This window comes from Falco naumanni, chromosome 1 (genome assembly GCF_017639655.2).
Source record: "Falco naumanni isolate bFalNau1 chromosome 1, bFalNau1.pat, whole genome shotgun sequence".
In the NCBI taxonomy this organism is placed as follows: domain Eukaryota; kingdom Metazoa; phylum Chordata; class Aves; order Falconiformes; family Falconidae; genus Falco; species Falco naumanni.
Window position 1 is genome coordinate 92,411,967 of NC_054054.1, and position 16,208 is coordinate 92,428,174.

Sequence of the window (16,208 nt, forward strand, 5' to 3'; positions counted from 1 at the left end):
ATATACACCCGCATGTGCACACGGACATGTACGTGCTTGCACACGCTTGCACACGCATGTACACGCTTGTACATCCCCACACACATCACCTACCCACAGACAGTGCTCTCCGCTGGCTCCCTCCACCAGGGGACAGCAAATACACATGGTCACGGACACGAGGCCACAGGGACACCCAGTCACAGGGACACCCGGACACATGGCCACAGGGACACACAGCCATAAGGGACACATGGATACAGGGCCACAGGGACACACAGCCATAAGGGACACATGGACACAGGGCCACAGGGACACCTGGACCCAGGGACACACAGCCATAAGGGACACATGGACACAGGGACACAGGGACACCTGGACACAGGGACACACAGCCATAAGGGCCACAGGGCCACAGGGCCACCTGGACACAGGGACACACAGCCATAGGGACACATGGACACAGGGACACCTGGACACAGGGACACAGGTCCGGCTGATGCCCACGCTCCTGAACGTGGCCCACACGTGGATATGCACCCACGGGTGCGCACTGGTGCACAGACAGGTGCATGCGTGGGTACACCCGCACCCCCCCACATACAGTGGCATGCACACAGGCGCATGCAGCACCCCTGGAGTACACCCCAGCATCCGCCACACACACCCCTGTACACCCACACCCCCCATGAACACCCCCCAGCCCCACACACCCACCACCCCCATGCACACCCCCCACGCACGCACGCACGCATACACACAGTGTTGCCTGCCCGTGTCCGTGGGGCACTGGGGGGGCACATGGGTGGGGGGCAGTGGGATGGGCCAGGATGGGGGGACGGGTGGGATGGGGAGGCCTGGGGGAACAGGGTGGGACATAGTGGGGTGGTCGGGGAGTGCCTGTCAGGGGTGGGTGCTGGGGGGGTTGCTGGGGGGTGGGTGGCTGGCAAGCAGGTACCGCAGGTGGGTGCTGGGGATGGATGCCAGGGGGGTGCTGGGGATGGATGCTGAGGGGGAATGCAGGGGGGCTGCTGGGCACAGTGCTGACCCTGCTGGGGGTCGCAGGTGGGCCCATCACAGGGCAGCTGCAGGTGGTGCTGCGGGACCTGGACATCGCCCACGACATCTTTGCTGGTCGCAATGGAGCCCCAGGGCCACCCCCGAGCCCCCCCCGGGCTCCAACACCCCCCCTAGCACCCACCACTTGAACGGCAGCAACTGGGAGACTGAAACCACCCTCACCAACACCCCACTGCAGTATTGACCCTGCAGCAATGCCACCCGGCACCCCAGGAGGGAGGTGCAGGGACCCAAGTGGGGGCACAAAGGGGACACTGGCCCGGCGCAGGGTGTATTTGGTAACACAGAGATGTACACATGGCACCAGCTGGACGCGGCTCTGTGGGGCAGCGGCGGGTGGCACGGGTGGCACGGGCGGCTGACGCGCAAAGAGGCCACGGGTGGAAAAAGACAAGCACCAGCCCACGATGCTAACGCCACAAGAGCGGGGCGAACCAGGACAGGGGGGGACACAGGGACACGTGGCACCGGGTGGCCCAGGATGGGGGATGAGCCCACCCAGCAGGGCTGCGGCATCAGCAGCGAAGCGGTGCAGGCGGCAGTGGCACAGGTGGGACATGGGGGTGAGGGGATGGTGGGGAGCCCCTCACCCTTGCCTCAGTCCTTCAGGGTGGCTTCAGAGACACCCTGGGCCAGCAGTTCGGCCAGGACGTTGTCCAGGTAGTTGGGGTCGGGGTAGCCGTGGCCTGTCAGGTTGGACCCAAACTCGGTCTTATGGTGGATCTCGTTCCATACCACCGTGTCCGACTCCCCCGTGGTGTTGGAGGTGCCGATGGTGAAGATGAGCCGCCGGTCCCACGCTACGATCAGCAGCTTCAGCACCTGCATGGGCAGGCATGGCCATCGCTCACCCACCTCGCACCCTTAGCCCTCCTCCCGCCCGGCACGGCCCCCAGCACCCCAGGGTGCAGGATTCAGCCCCAGCATGTTGCCTGCACAGTGCCCTCACTGTGGCACACCCCAGCCCTCCGTGGTGCCACCCTCATCCTCTCTGCTCCTTGCCATCCCATCCTTTCCCATTCTATCCCATCCCATCTCTTCCCACCCCATCCTTTCTCTTCCCACCCCATCCTTTCTCTTCCCACCCCATCCCAGTCTATCCCTTCCCATTCTATCCCATCCCATCCTGTCTCTTCCTACCACATCCCACCCCGGTGCCATCCGGGATTCTCACCTTCCTGCCCTTCTCGTTGTCCGGCAGGTAGCAGTGCCGCGGGAAGCCACGTGCTGTGAACTTCTTGCCAGGATTAGGGTGCTCTGGGCCCTGGGGGGGGGGACGACAATGGTGTGAGCAGGTGGCATAGGGTGGGGGCACCCAGCCCAGCAGGGGTCCCAGGGGTGGTGAGTGCATGTTCCTCACCTGAATGCCGGTGGGGATGTCATAGACAATCCGGATGGTTTTGGAGTCAGTGTAACCCGGGAGGGAGTGGGGGATGAGGTGAAACTCCATCTTCCCGGGGGGCTGTGTGCCCGTCTTCTCCCCGTAAATGGCCTTGCAGGTGGGACACTGCAGGCTGCCATCCTGCGCGGGCACCCGGGTGAGCATCAGGGATGGCACCTACACCACAGCACCCACCCACAGGGATGGATGACCGTGGGGAGGGTGTCCCCGCCAATGTCCCCCCCAGGGGGATCACGGCTCACCTTGTTGCCGTTGTTGTACATGGCCAGGAGGCAGAGGAGGTGGTACATGTGCCCACACTTGCCCAGCTTGCCCACCAGCTCCGGCTTGATGCCCCTGTGGCTGAGGACGCCCTCATAGCCGGAGGAGGTGACCAGCCGCTCCATGCAGATAGTGCAGTCCTGCCAGGCACAGGTCGACAGGCATCAGTGTCCAGGTGGGATGGGGACATCACCCGCAGCTCCCTGCCCATCACAGGGTCTGCCCATCCCCTGCCCATGCCTCTCCCCATGCCCAAGCTCCGCAAACCTCCAGTGGCCCTGGGGCGAGTGCATGCCCAAGCAGGGATGCCCACTCACCTCGTCCGGGGGGTTCTTCACCTTCTGGATGTAGCGGCGCACCACGTCCTCGGGGGTCTTGCCTGCCATGGGCAGAGGGGAGGATGCCATCAGAGCCTGCCCGCTGTGCCCTGAACCCCCTGCCATCCCTGCCACCAGGATGGGGACAGCATGAGGAGGGGGTGCTAGCATGTGGCATGGAGGACCCATGGGCATCACCCCAAAACCCTTGGGCAAACCCCTTGAGGGTCCCACCCCTGTGGGCAGCAGCAGCACCCATGCCTCAGTTTCTCCTCCGCAGGGGCTGGCATGGCCAGGGACACACAGGGACGCTGGTGGCTCCTTACTCTTTTTGAGATGCTTCTTTTTAGTTTTCCTGCAGATGCCATTGACACCGGGCACAGGTTTGATGTCACTCTTGCTGACGGGCGGTGGGTGCAGGATGGGCTTAGGAGCACGGGTCAGGCAGACGGGCAGCCCAGCAGCACACATGAGGATGCCTGTCATCCCTGCACGGGGGGAGAGGTGCTGTCTGTCCGTACATCCGATGTCCGCCCGTCCTTCCCACCGCCATAGCCATGCCTCAGCCCTGTGCCCTGCCCCTTCTGCTCCCCAGCCTCACGATGTCACCCTGCAGTGACAGCCGGCCAGTGGCTGGACCACCCTTACCTGCGAGGGCGGGATGGACAGGGCCAGTGCCATTCAGGTTCTTGACCGGGAGGGCTGGCACCCTGCATGGAGAGGGGAGGGGAAGGGGGTCAGCCAGGTTGTCAGGGCTGTCACTGTCCCTTCCACACATGGCATGTCTCCAGGGCACCGTCCTCCCCATGGGACATAGGACAGGGTGTCCCCTTGCCAGCCCTGGGGGGTTGCTGTCCCATCTCATGGGGCTGTCACCTAGTGTCCAGTTGTCCACCCCTGGGGACCCAATGGCACTGGGCACATCACGTCCTTCTTGTCCCAGGGTGGGTGCCTCCTCAAGATGTCCCGATGGTGATGCCCCATGTCCCACATCCCCGGTAGGGACCTGCACCTCACCTGCTCACCCATCACCCTGGCCATCACTCCCAGGCCCCAAGGGGACCCCCACCCTTCAAGGGCTGCCAGCCCCAAGACCCCCGAGGCGATGACGGTGCCTGCCTGCCTGCTCACCCCCGCTGACCCAGGGCACATCCTGTGTGCGCACCCATGTGTGCACCCGTGGCTGGGTGTGCACCCGTGTGTGCACAGCACCAAGTGGGCACCCATGTGTGCAAGGCTGGGGGTGCAGCTGGGGGGTGCAGCCAGGCATGGGTGGGAGCTGGGGGGCTGTGTGCTGGTGTGTGTGTGTATGGATGTGGCTGTGCCCAGGATGGATGGAGGGATGGACAGAGGGAGGGAGGAAGGAAGGGAGGGATGGACAGAGGGAGGGAGGTAGAGAGGGGCAGAGAGATGGATAAATGGATGGACAGACAGATGTGTGGCTGGGGAAGTGTATGATGGATGGATGGGTGGAAGGAAGGAAGGAAGAAAGGAAGGAAGGAAGGGAAGAAGGAAGGAATGGGGCACGCACTGGGATGAAGGACAAGCAAGAAAGCCCATCAGAGGAGCACTGCATAGCGCCCGAGTGCTCTCCTGCCCCAGGGGTCTGCCCCAGCTCAGCAGCCTGGACAGAAGCCCCCCCGCCAGCAGTGTCATCCCCCTCCCTGATCCCGAAAGCCCTCCACGCACACAACCCTCATGGTGATGAGTTCGGCAGTGCTCAGCACCACACGAGCTGGGGCCTCCCATTCCTGAAGCTGCCTGTACCTACAGCCAAGGCCGGAGCAGTGGTGGAGGGCCCAACCCCCAGCCAGAGTCTTCCTGGCTCCCTCCTACCTGTCCATGGGGATGCGTGGATGGGACCTACGTGCTGGGATGGGTGCAGTGATGGGGATGGGGACTGGGACTGCTTGGCCCCGTGCCTGGCACGGAAGCGAAAGCATCACGTCAACAGGGGAAGGAAACGTGACAGAACCTGCCGGGGGCTCAGTGAACCTGCCTTCCCCCCCACCCCCCACCTCCCAGCCCCAGCTGGGGCCACTCTGCCTGCCCCCACATCCCCACCCCAGGGCCAGATCCTGCCCCCATGGCAGGGAGCTGGGAGGGATGAGACAGGCTCTCCCCTCATCCCCCGGGACAGCTTGCAGCACACTGTGGTGCTTGCTCCCTTCTGGGGGGGCTCTGACCAGACACTTTGGAGGGGGAATCCGGGCTGGTTCCCACCCAAGTGAGTGGCACTGGGGCATTCCCACACCGGCAGGCTGCCAGCCATGCCATCCCAGCCTGCTTGGCAGGTGGGATGGGGGGCCATGGCTGCTCCTGCCTGCCCTGCCTGCCCCTCAGCTGGTGACAGCCTGGTGTCGAGAGCCCCAAGGGGTCACCAGGATGACCCACCAAAGGGTACAGCCATGGGCAGGGGGGTGCTGGGGCAGGGACACCCACTGGGACACCCCACTAGGGGTCTGCTCGCCCACCCACATCTCCCTGGCAAGTTATTCCCATCCATGTAAGGGATAGTGGGGCTGAGCTCCCTGTGACTGTGTCCTCCCCAGAGACCTGCCTGGCGGCACTGGGCCACCAGCCAAGGCCATACACCCCACAGTGGCCAGCAGGGACTGATCTCCTCCAGCTGGCATGGCACAGCATGTCATGGCACTGCACGCCATGGCACGGCACAGTATGGCGCGGCACAGCACAGCATGGCATGCACACTGCACAGATCACCACAGCCCCTCTGCAGAGGCAGGGATCCAGGGGACCATCTAGGACAAGCCAGCTGCTGGGGCTGTCCCTCCTGCCACCATGTCCCCAGGGTGGGGAGCCTAGGGCTGCAGGTGACACAGTGCCAGAAAGGCTGGGGCTGCTTGTGCAAGGTGACATCAGGGGACAAGGCACCTCCACCTCCCCTTTCCCCCTGCTCCGCCTGCCCATCCCTGCACCTGCCTCACCGGGCATCCACGCAGCTCGGTGACACCACAGCCACCCCCTTCCCCAGGCCACTCGCCCCCAGCCAGCTTACCCCGGGGGGACAGTGGCACGGGCACTGAGTCCAGCCCCCCGCTGCGTGCCAGGCCGGTTGAGGTTGTTGAGCCCGGGCAGCGGCGTCCCGCTGGGCACACTCTGGCTGGGGGCAAACGCCCCACTGGGTACCCGCAGCCCCTCGCCCTTGGCCGTGCCACCTGCCACCGCTGCCGTCCCTGCCCCTGCTGGCCACAGAGCTGCCCCAGCAAAGGTGCTGCTCTGACGGACGGCACCCGGGTAGAGCTTGCGGCGCTGGGAAGCCAGGATGGCGTTGGAGGCGGCGCGGGTGCTGTTGACCAGCAGGCACTGTGGGCAGGAGCAGGGTGTCCCCGTGCTGGCGCCCACTGGCCACGACTGCGACTTGGGGATGGAGCCCATGGTGAGGGGATATGCCAGGTCCATACGACGCCGGAGCCGGCGCTTGCGTTGGGTTTGCCGGTTCATTTGGGACATGCTGCTGAAGTAGATGAGGTAGCAGAAGCCCAGGGAGGAGAGGTCCAGCCAGGGGTGCTGCTTCTCATAGGCGTTCTGGATGGTGATGCAGATGTCCATGTCGTAGGGCGTCCAGGAGCTGTTGTCGTTCTCCCACTCCCACACGATGCCCTTCCCTGGGGCTGAGGACGGGTCGTAGAAGTTCCTCCGTACAGGGCGCATGGTCCCTGGGGAGACAGGGCGGGGGTGAGCACCCACAGGGCTCCAGCACCCAGGAGTGCCAGCAGAGGGACCCATGACTGCACGCGTGTGTCCGGTTCCCAGCCCGGCACCCTGCAGGGATGGGGGTGCAGAGGCACCTTGGTGTACAAGCAGCCAGACCTGCCCTCCACAAAGCACCCCAGGGTGCAGGAGGGGTGATGGCCACCACACTCCAACAGGCAGAACTTGCCTCCCCTCCGCCAAGCCACGGCAGCCGCGGCGTGCGATGGATCGATCGGCGTGTCTGCAGGGCTGCGCCTTCCCCGGAGACTCGTGAGGCTCAACAACCCTCCATCAGCAGAGCCAGCTTGGCTGCCGGCTGGGCTGCCAGCAGTCAGGATCACAGCCCTGGCCACCGTGGGAAGGGCGATGCTGCTCAGCCCCCAGCACCTTTTTCCATCCCTCTGGTCCAGGCCCATCCCCACCCTCCCTGGCCAGGGTCCCCTCACCATCCCTGGGGTGCAGGGAGCATTTCCCAGTCAGGAGGGGTTTCCTGACAGCTGCTGTTGCTCTGGCCAGCACTGGCAGTCACGGGAGCGAGGCGTTGTCCCCCATGCACGGCCAAATCCTGTCCCCTCACTGCTTGTTTGTGACCGAGTTGCATGCTACAGCTGCCTCTGAAGCACCATGGTGTGGGGGAAGCATCGTAGCCCCTTCCTTGAGCCGCAGCCCCAGCAGTCCCCCAGCGGCACGGTGCATTGGTGCTTTTCTATCCCCTTGCCAGCACCGTTTGCCCAGCCCGATTAACGACGCTAATTAATGGTCATTAATCATCAGCTGCATCAGGCAGCAGAGCCTGGCCCCAGCTGCCAGCTTGTGCTGAGGCAGCTCTGCCGAGGGCCCCACGGGAGGGAGGCAGGGAGGCTTCTCACCCTGCTCCAGCAGCCTATGCAGAACCGCTCATTCCTGCTGCCCGCTCCTGCCCCCATCCCAAATCCCACTGCCAGCTCCCATCCACATCCCACTGCCCACTCACATACACCTCCCGCTCACGTCTATGCCCTGCATCCCACTTGTGTTAACATCTGTGCTTGCTTCCTTGTGTCCACATCCCCCATCCTGCTGCCCACTCATGCCCACATCCTGCATCCCGCTCACATCCATGTCCTGCACCCACCGGTCCTTGCATCTGCATCCCACATCCCACTGGTCCTTGCATCTGCATCCCGCATCCCACTGCCCGCTCACATCCACATCCCGCTGCCCGCTCACATCCACTTCCCGCATCCCACTGCCGCAGAGCAGAGCAGAGGAGGATGAGAGGAGGACACCCAGCCCATGCATGTGGGCACACACAGCTCTGGGTCCCCAAGGGCCACCAGCTGCCCCCAGTCCTACAGCCCCTGACGCCACCACCAGCTGTGCCAGAGCCACAGGGCTGAGCCAGCATCCCCAGGGCCACCGGGAGGGGACACACGTCCCCGCTGCTTGGAACAGGGTCACCTTGTTTCACACTGTCGTCATTTTGGCTTGGGCTTCTCCCTCCCTAGGCACAGCGCAGACCAAGCACCCCCTCACCCCCCACCTCCTGCCCCACGAATGCCCTCAACCTGAAGGACCCTCCTGTCCCCAAGCACCACAGGACTCCAAAGATATGTGACAGCCTCCAAACCCAGCTGTCCCCAGGCCTCATCCAAGGGCAGAGATGATGCATGGAGGTGGATACAGGGATGGGGCACACGGAGACGACCATGTCGAGGATGATCTATAGGATGGAGCCAAAGCAATGGCCACATCTCCTGTGACATCCCTGGGGATGGTGAGGTCCCTCTCTCAGCATCCCTGCCCCCAAATTGCTGGCACAGGGACCATGGTGCCCAGGGACATCCCAGGAAGAGCCATTTTGCTCCTGGCAAAGACATGTCACCCCCAAACCCACCACAGGCAGGTATTCCCCAGGAGCACCCGGACCATGGCCATGAAATACAATGCCAGGTGCTGTCATTGAACGGATCCTGGCCAAAGCTGCCAGGAGCTGTCATGGGGACAACCAGGCTGTTCTGTGGCACCCACAGCCCTGAGTCAGCATGGCCACTGGCACAACCCTACTGGGTCTCGCTGACTCAGGGCTGCAGGTGCCAAGTTGCCCCTTGCCAAGTCTGTGACCAGCTGGAGACCAATTTGGAGCCAGGCATGATGGCAGAGGCAGGGTGGCAGGTCCCTGGCTTGGTCCCTATCTCAGTCCCCAGCCCATCACAGGAGCCACACCTGCACACAGGGTCATTCACTATTGCTGGTGACTGGGATCGATGGCAGGGGAGGCACGGCCACGGGGATCTTTCTCTGAGGTGGCCCCTGTGTGTCCCCAGGCAAGTCTAGGGGAGGCTGGGGGTGTCACTCAGTGTGTGGCAGGTCCCCTGCCTGCTCTGTCTGGCCTGGGACCGGACCCTGCCCTTGGCAGCCCATGCTTCCTGACAGGCAGGGATGCAGGGACAGCCAGGAGAGCACCTGAACTGGTGAGTCCCTCGTGGCACAGCCAGCATGCACCAGTTTAATGGGTCACACTGCAACGGGGACACATTTAATGGGGTCTGGGCTCAGTGCCGGCACGGGACCAGCTTTGATTTCCCCCGAGAACATGTGGCCTGGATGTGTGCCGCAGCACAGTGCCATTGGCAGGCAGGTACTAACAGCCACAGCTGCATGGCTGCATCCAGCCCAGTACCCACCACAGCTCCCAGTGCCCAAACTGGGGCCTCCCCAGTTCCTTGGGGACCTCAGATGGAGCAGCTTTGTGGGGCAGACAGGTGATCAGCGTGATGCACCCCCCACCACAGCACCCCACTGCGGGTGAGAGGGGATGGAGGGACTCTGGGACGCGTCCCTCCAAGGCAGGGGTCCATGGTAGAGGGGAAAGTGGGGATGGGTCCATGGGGGGAGCAGAGCCCAGCACGGTGAGGGAAGGGCAGAAGGAACAGGAGGGCCAGATGGATGGAGAGGAGGGTGTGTGCACTGGGGTGGAGGGACAGATGGATGGACAGATGGGTGGATGGATGGATGGATGGATGGATGGATGGATGGATGGATGGATGGATGGATGGATGGATGGATGGTTGGATGGATGGATGGATGATGCAGGAATGAAGTGACAGGCCAGTAAGTAGAGATACACTGGGAGGGAGGGAGGGAGGAACGGTGAATGGGTAGAGGGATGGAAGGATGGATGGGTGGATGGATCGGTAGATGTTACCGGCTCAGCACCAGCGCCTTACCTGTGTCCTGCCGGAACTGGTGCATAGACTGGAGGTCAATGATGTAGGGTGCCAGCTGGACATCGACCTGGCCCAGCACCACGCTGCCACGGGCATCCTCCTTCAGCACATTCTCGATGTGGTGGCAGACAGCGGCCGAGTAGGGCCGCCAGCGTCCATGCTCGTTCAGCCACTCCCACACCACCACGCGGGCCAGGTTTTGGGGGGGGAAGCCCAGGCCACTGGAGGCCAGCATGGCCCCTGAGCCCTGCCGTGCCATACTGGGGGGATGGTGGGTTAGCCCTGCACCATGTCCTGGCACAGGGATGTGGGGCTCACCCAGAGCCTTTCCAAATCCTTCTCCCGGCTCCTGCCAGCTGTGGGCTCCCGAGCTCAGCAGAGGAAACACTGCGGGGCTCTGCAGAGGTGGGTGCTGCCAGCCAGGTCCCCAGGCTTTCTGGTCCCGCTCTCCTGGGGCCACCACGCTGGGCTGGGGCCATCCATCACCCAGCACGTCTTCCTTGGCCCTTCCTCCTCCTCCCCACAGTGCTGGCAAGGCTCAGGCTCCAAAAAACCACCGGGATCCCCCTGGTCTGCATCAGCTTATGGGTAGCTGGTGGCTGTGGATGATGCTGGGGACACACAGCCACGGTGCTGTCCCCAGGACACCCCCTCCTCCTCTTCCTCTTTGTGTCCTGCTGCTCAGCCTATGTCCTCGATGGCTCCACGGATGTCCCCACCACCCAGCACATCACCAGTGGCAAATGAGGGGGGTGTCACCTGCAAAACAGGGCCACAGCACTGGTCACCCTGGGTACTGCTAGGTAGGTGGCAGCTGGGGGACTGTCCCCCATCACCCCTGTGGAGCTGGCGGGCGGCGAGGCTGCTGTGCCCGCAGCCCTGGTAGCGTGGGCTGCTTGCCAGCCCCAGCCGGCTGCTGGCCTTCAACGTGACAGCAGGGACAAGGGGGACGGGGGGGACAGGTGACCCTGCTCACAGCCCTGGGGGGCTGGCAGGGGCCCTGCAAGACTGGGGAGCCCCATCTCTCCCTGCCCAGGCAGCCTGGGTGCTGGGGAGCCCCGCAGCCCCCCGGAGCCCGCTCCAGCCGCCACTGATTTATGATCTGCACTGCAGGCATCAGGCTGGGGGTGATCCTGGGCCATCCGCCCTGGCCCCCTGCTCCCCAGCCTGCGCCCTTGCCCACCCACAGCAGCCCCCAGCCCCACGGGGGTGGGTGGGGGGCCAGGGGGAGGTTTTGCTGCACAGCTGCTGTAGACAGACAGAGGCACGGATACGGCCCAGCACACACAGACACACTGACACAGAGACGCACGCACGGGCACACACACAGCTGGTGACACAGACAGACAGTGGGACCCAGACGGACAGACAGACACAGGGACCCCCAACAGCGCAACCCCCCCGGGGATGCCCAGGCACGCACTGCCACAGGCGTGCACACGCGCACCCTCACACCTCCACACGCGTGTGCACCCTCGCGCCCAGCCAGCACCCGCCGTGACCCCGCGCTCCACCGCCCTGGAGGGACCCTCACCCCAACCCCAGCCCCCCCGCGCCCCCCACGGGACCGGGCTATGGGGACAAGCCACGGTGCCAGCCCCCCCACCCCAGGCCGGGTGCTCGTGGAGTAGGGGGAGGGGGGGGGGGGCTGGTGGTGGTAAGTCCAGGCCTGGCCCCCGGTGCCCGGTTCCCCCCGTGCCCAACAGCCCCCAGCCCCCGGTGTGCGATACCCCCCGTGCACGGCAGCCCCCAGCCCCCCAGGTGCACGGCAGCCCCCGGTGGACGGTTCCCCCCGTCCCCGGCGCATAGTAACCCCCAGCCCCCCGTTGCACGGTGCCTGCCCCCCCCCGGTGCACGGTCCCCGCCGCCGCCCCCCCGGAGCCGGTACCCCCCGCCCCGCCATGGCCGCCACCGCCCGGCATCGCCCGCGCCCCGCGCCGCTACCTCCGGCAGCTGCAGCCGCAGCGGGACCCGCAGCCGCACCGGGAGCAGCGGCGACGGCGGCGGCGGGCGCGGGGCCGGGCGGCGGCAGCGCTCCGCCAGCGCCAGGCAGCCACGGGCACCGGCGGCGGCGCGCACGGCAGCGCGGGCACCCGCACCGGGCACCCGCACCGGGACCGGGCATCCGCACCGGGGACACGCGTGGTGGACCGGGCATCTTCACCGGGGACACGCACCGGGGACCGGGGACGCGCACTGGGGACATGTAGGGGACCGGGCATCCGTATCAAGGACCTGTAGCAGGAGGGGGCACCCAAACCGGGGCCGGGCATCTTCACCGGGGACATGAGTGGGGGACTGGGCATCTGCACTGGGGCCGGGCACCCACACCGGGGCTGGGCACCCACACCAGGGACACACACAGGGGCCTGGGCACCCATGCTGGGAACACACACTGGGGACACATAGGGGACTGGACATCCATACTGGGGCTGGGCACCCACACCAGGGACACACACCAGAGCCAGGCACCCACACCGGGGACACGCACCCACACTGGGGACACACACTGGAGCTGGGCACCCACACTGGGGACACACACCAGGGCTGGGCACCCACACTAGGGACGCACACAGGGGCCTGGGCACCCACACTGGGGACACACACAGGCGATAGGCACCCACACCAGGGACCCACACCTGTTGTGGTTCCTGGCCTGGAACCACGTGCACCAGCCACACATACACCCGCATCTGCAGTGGGCACAAGGACAGGACCCCCACCCACACTGGGGACCCACACCCTCAGCAGGGACCCCCACCAATGCTGGGCACCCATCACCCACACCAGGCAGTGGCACCCACAGGTGGCCCAGCCCTGGGGCACAGGCACGCAGGGGTGTCAGAGCGGCGAGCATGCATGTGCTCACACGCACACGGGGTAAGATGTCCCCATGGGGGGCTGTGCCCCCAGGTTGACTACCCTGTCTAAGGGGGACCTTGTCCCCCTTAGGGCATGTGGCTCTCACAGCCCCATGGGGACAATGAGTCACAGGGGGTGGCAGGAGGCCCTGAGCCATGGGGACACCCCAGTTTCTGCCACACTTGGCTCCCATTGCCACCCCCCTCGGCTTGGGGACTAGCAGCTCTGCCTGCCTAGGGACAGATCTGGGGACAGGAGGGATCGCGGAGTGATAGATCTGTGGGCAGATCTGGGGACAGAGGGGTTGTCACTCTGCTTGTACCATGGAGGGACAGATCTGGGAACAGCAGGGCTGTCACTTGGATTCTGCCCGTGGAGTGATAGATCTGTGGGCAGATCTGGGGGTGGAGGGGTTGTTACTCTGGCTCTGCCATGGAGGGACAGAAGGGCTGTCACCCTGACTGTGCCATGGAGGGACAGATCTGGGGACAGAGGGGCTGTCACTCTGGCTGTGCCCGTAGGGGGACAGGTTTGGGGTGGAGGGTTTTTTACTCCAGCCATACCCACGGGGTGGTCAGATCTGGGGAGAGAGGGGTTGCCACTGTGGCAATGCCCATGGAGGGACAGACTGGGGACAGATCTGGGGACAGAGGGGTTGTCACTCTGGCTGTGCCCATGGGGGGACAGATCTGGGGACAGGTTTGGGGTGGAGGGTTTTTTACTCCAGCTCTATCCATGGGGAGGGCAGATTTGGGGAGAGAGGAGTTGCCACTGTGGTGATGCCCGTGGAGGGACAGACTGGGGACAGATCTGGGGACAGAGGGGTTGTCCCTCGCGGGCTCTGGCGGCCCCAGGGGGACACTCAAGAGCCGCAGGGCTGGCCCTGGGGGGGGGTGTGGGGCGGGGGCGGCGGCGAGCGACGGCCACCGTGGCCTCGCAGTGCCACCTGGTGGCCTCGGCCCGGCGGCGTGGCTGCCCGGGGTGGCACCGCGGGGTGCCCCGGCACGGTCCCTGCCCCGAACCCCCAACCCCCAACCCCGGGGCTGCGCAAGGGCTGCGCGGGGTCGAGCGTGGGGACACCCACCCGTCGCCGTCCCCACGGCGAGGGTACTCGGGTCCCCACCAGCCCACACGGGCAGGAGCCACCCACGGCCCCATCCACACGATGAGCTGCACCCAGGTCTCATGCCAGGAGCTGGCTCCAAGGCAAATGGGGCTGGGGGCTGGCACCCTATGCCTCAGCTTAGGCAGGGGTGGGGGTCCCGGGGGGCTGCTCTTTGAGGCCCATCAGCAGCCTTGGGACCACCAGCAGCCCCTCCCCATCCTTGCGTGCCACAGCCCCCCCTGGGAACCAGGCTGGGAGGGCATGCGCTGTTTGGGGGGCAAATGGGGTCACAGAGGCAGTGGTGGGGACACAGGGCAGGGCCCCACTGGCATTAATAGGCTGTAATTGCCCTGAGCAGCCCCACCTGCCCACTCCCCCACCCGCCACCCCCCGCCCTGGCCCAGGAGCCTCGTTTAAGCTCAGCTGTGAGCTATGGGCCCTGCCTGGGTCATGGCATGGGGACCTGGAGGTGGTATGGGGACATGGACCCAGGGCAGGAACATGGTATGGGGACCTGGATCCAGGACATGGAGCTGGGGCAAGGAGATGGTGCTGGGACATGGCACAGGGACCTAGAACCAGGCTGGAACACACCTGAAGACCCCTGGAGGGATTCAAGCCATCAAGCAGGGGGTGGGCATGGGCAAGGGGACCCCAAGGCTGGGTGGGTGTCACTCAGGGGAGCTGTGGGGACAAGGTCCTGTGCAGCCTGAACCCCCACGTGCTCAGGGGACAGCCTGGGGCAGCCATCAGGGAGCTGCAGAAGGGGGCTGCCCCTCTTTGTGGGACAAGGGGGACCCTAACCCCTAGGTGCCGAGGGGAGCCAGCCAAAGCCAAGCAGGCTCTGTCCCACCGGTGCTGAGTCCTGGCAGCATACCAGCCCTGTCCCCATGGTGTGTGGGGACACACACACACGTCACCCAGTGCGATACTTGCCTGCCCCCACCCAAGGGCCCCCACTGGACCCCAGCCACCCGACTGTGCCTTGTTTAGTCTGAGGAGGAGCACAGGTGACCTTCGGCTCCTCCAAGCACCCACGAGGGTAAACAGCCCATCCCAGGCCCTGCAGCAAGGACACGCTGGGGGCCAGGCTGCCAGCGGCACTTCTGGGGGAGCGGGGAGGGGTTTGGGGACACACTGATGCTCTAACCACCAGGGGGGGGCTGCCAGCCAGGGGGCCAGCAAGGGTCCCAGTGGGGAGCTGGGGCAATGAGTCACCCCCAGTGCGGGTCTGTGCTTTGGGGGTCCATCCCTCCTGCCTGTGCTGTGCCAGCTCCCCACTTACCCCCCCAGTCCACGGGAAAGTGGCACCCATGGGTGGGGGGGGTCTCATGGGCGTGCTTCCCATTCCGTTCCACTCCATTCCCACTCCGCTGCAGAGTCCTCCTGCCTTGCCTGTGCCCACCTCCCCCAAGCCCAGCTCCAGGCCTTCCCGGGCTCCCCCCATGCTGGGGCGGGGGGGACGGGGGGGTGCAGAATGCAGCTCCTCCTTGCACCCCCACCCCATAGATGGGGGGCTCAGATGCCTGGGTTCCCCGCTGTCTGCATGGGAAGGGACACAGTGGGTTAGCAGATGAGGACACCAGCCGGACACCTGGGTGCCCTGGGGGGGGTGCTGACAGCCTTGATCAGGGGCCTGAGACCCCCACCCCCACCCCCAGAGAAGAGGGGTGGGGGGTCCCAGGGTGCTGCCAATGTGGTGACATGTCCCCAGACACACACACACATGCTGCCTGTAGGGCTGCCCCCCCACCCACTGACACCCGCAGCAGGGACCACCCACGTATGCCCATGCACAGACGTGGCCGCCTTGCACGCCCCAACACAGGGACCACACACGCACACATGGAAGAGGCAGCCGGAAGAACAGCTGGAGACAGACAGACAGGCGGATGTACACGCACCCGCCCGCGTACATACACATACGCACACGCAGGCACGAACACACCTGCGTGTGCACAGACACGCTCCGGCCTGCAGCACACCGCATGCGGATAGGCACGCAGGCGTGAGGACACACAGAGGTGCACACATGTGTGGGTACCCATGCACACACATCTGTGCACCCATGCACACGTTCATGCACTGAAGCACATGTATGTGTGTACCCAAGCACACAGACATGCACACACGTGCATACAGAGATGCGCACATACATGTGTACCCAAGCACATGTGTGTATCCATACACATGCAGATGTGCACACGCATGTGTACCCATGCATGCACAGAAGCACACGTGGGAACCTATGCATGCACAAGCATGTGTGTACTCAT

General features: G+C 65.0%; 2 protein-coding genes across 2 annotated transcripts in view; one reads left to right on the forward strand and one right to left on the reverse strand.

Annotated features, from left to right (window-relative positions):
* RASAL1 (RAS protein activator like 1) overlaps window positions 1-16,208 on the forward strand; it is a 29,230-nt gene that overhangs the window by 7,911 nt on the left and 5,111 nt on the right. The window lies entirely within an intron of this gene.
* Window positions 1,224-12,018, reverse strand: DTX1 (deltex E3 ubiquitin ligase 1). The gene is made up of 10 exons (XM_040606474.1): window positions 11,910-12,018; window positions 9,966-10,724; window positions 6,059-6,719; window positions 3,688-3,749; window positions 3,366-3,527; window positions 3,040-3,101; window positions 2,704-2,862; window positions 2,420-2,581; window positions 2,234-2,323; window positions 1,224-1,881 (listed from the first exon to the last, which is right to left on the reverse strand). The coding sequence occupies exons 2-10, from the start codon at window positions 10,222-10,224 to the stop codon at window positions 1,657-1,659; spliced, it is 1,842 nt and encodes a 613-aa protein (XP_040462408.1). The 5' UTR covers window positions 10,225-10,724; window positions 11,910-12,018; the 3' UTR covers window positions 1,224-1,656.

Bases quoted from the DNA above. Each gene is read 5' to 3' on its own strand.
- DTX1 (XM_040606474.1), bottom strand. From the start codon at position 10,224: ATGGCACGGCAGGGCTCAGGGGCCATGCTGGCCTCCAGTGGCCTGGGC. The intron at 3,528-3,687 runs GTAAGGGTGGTC...CCCCCCGTGCAG, and splicing joins TGTCCATCCCGCCCTCGCAG to GGATGACAGGCATCCTCATG. The intron at 2,863-3,039 runs GTGAGTGGGCAT...TGTGCCTGGCAG, and splicing joins TGAAGAACCCCCCGGACGAG to GACTGCACTATCTGCATGGA.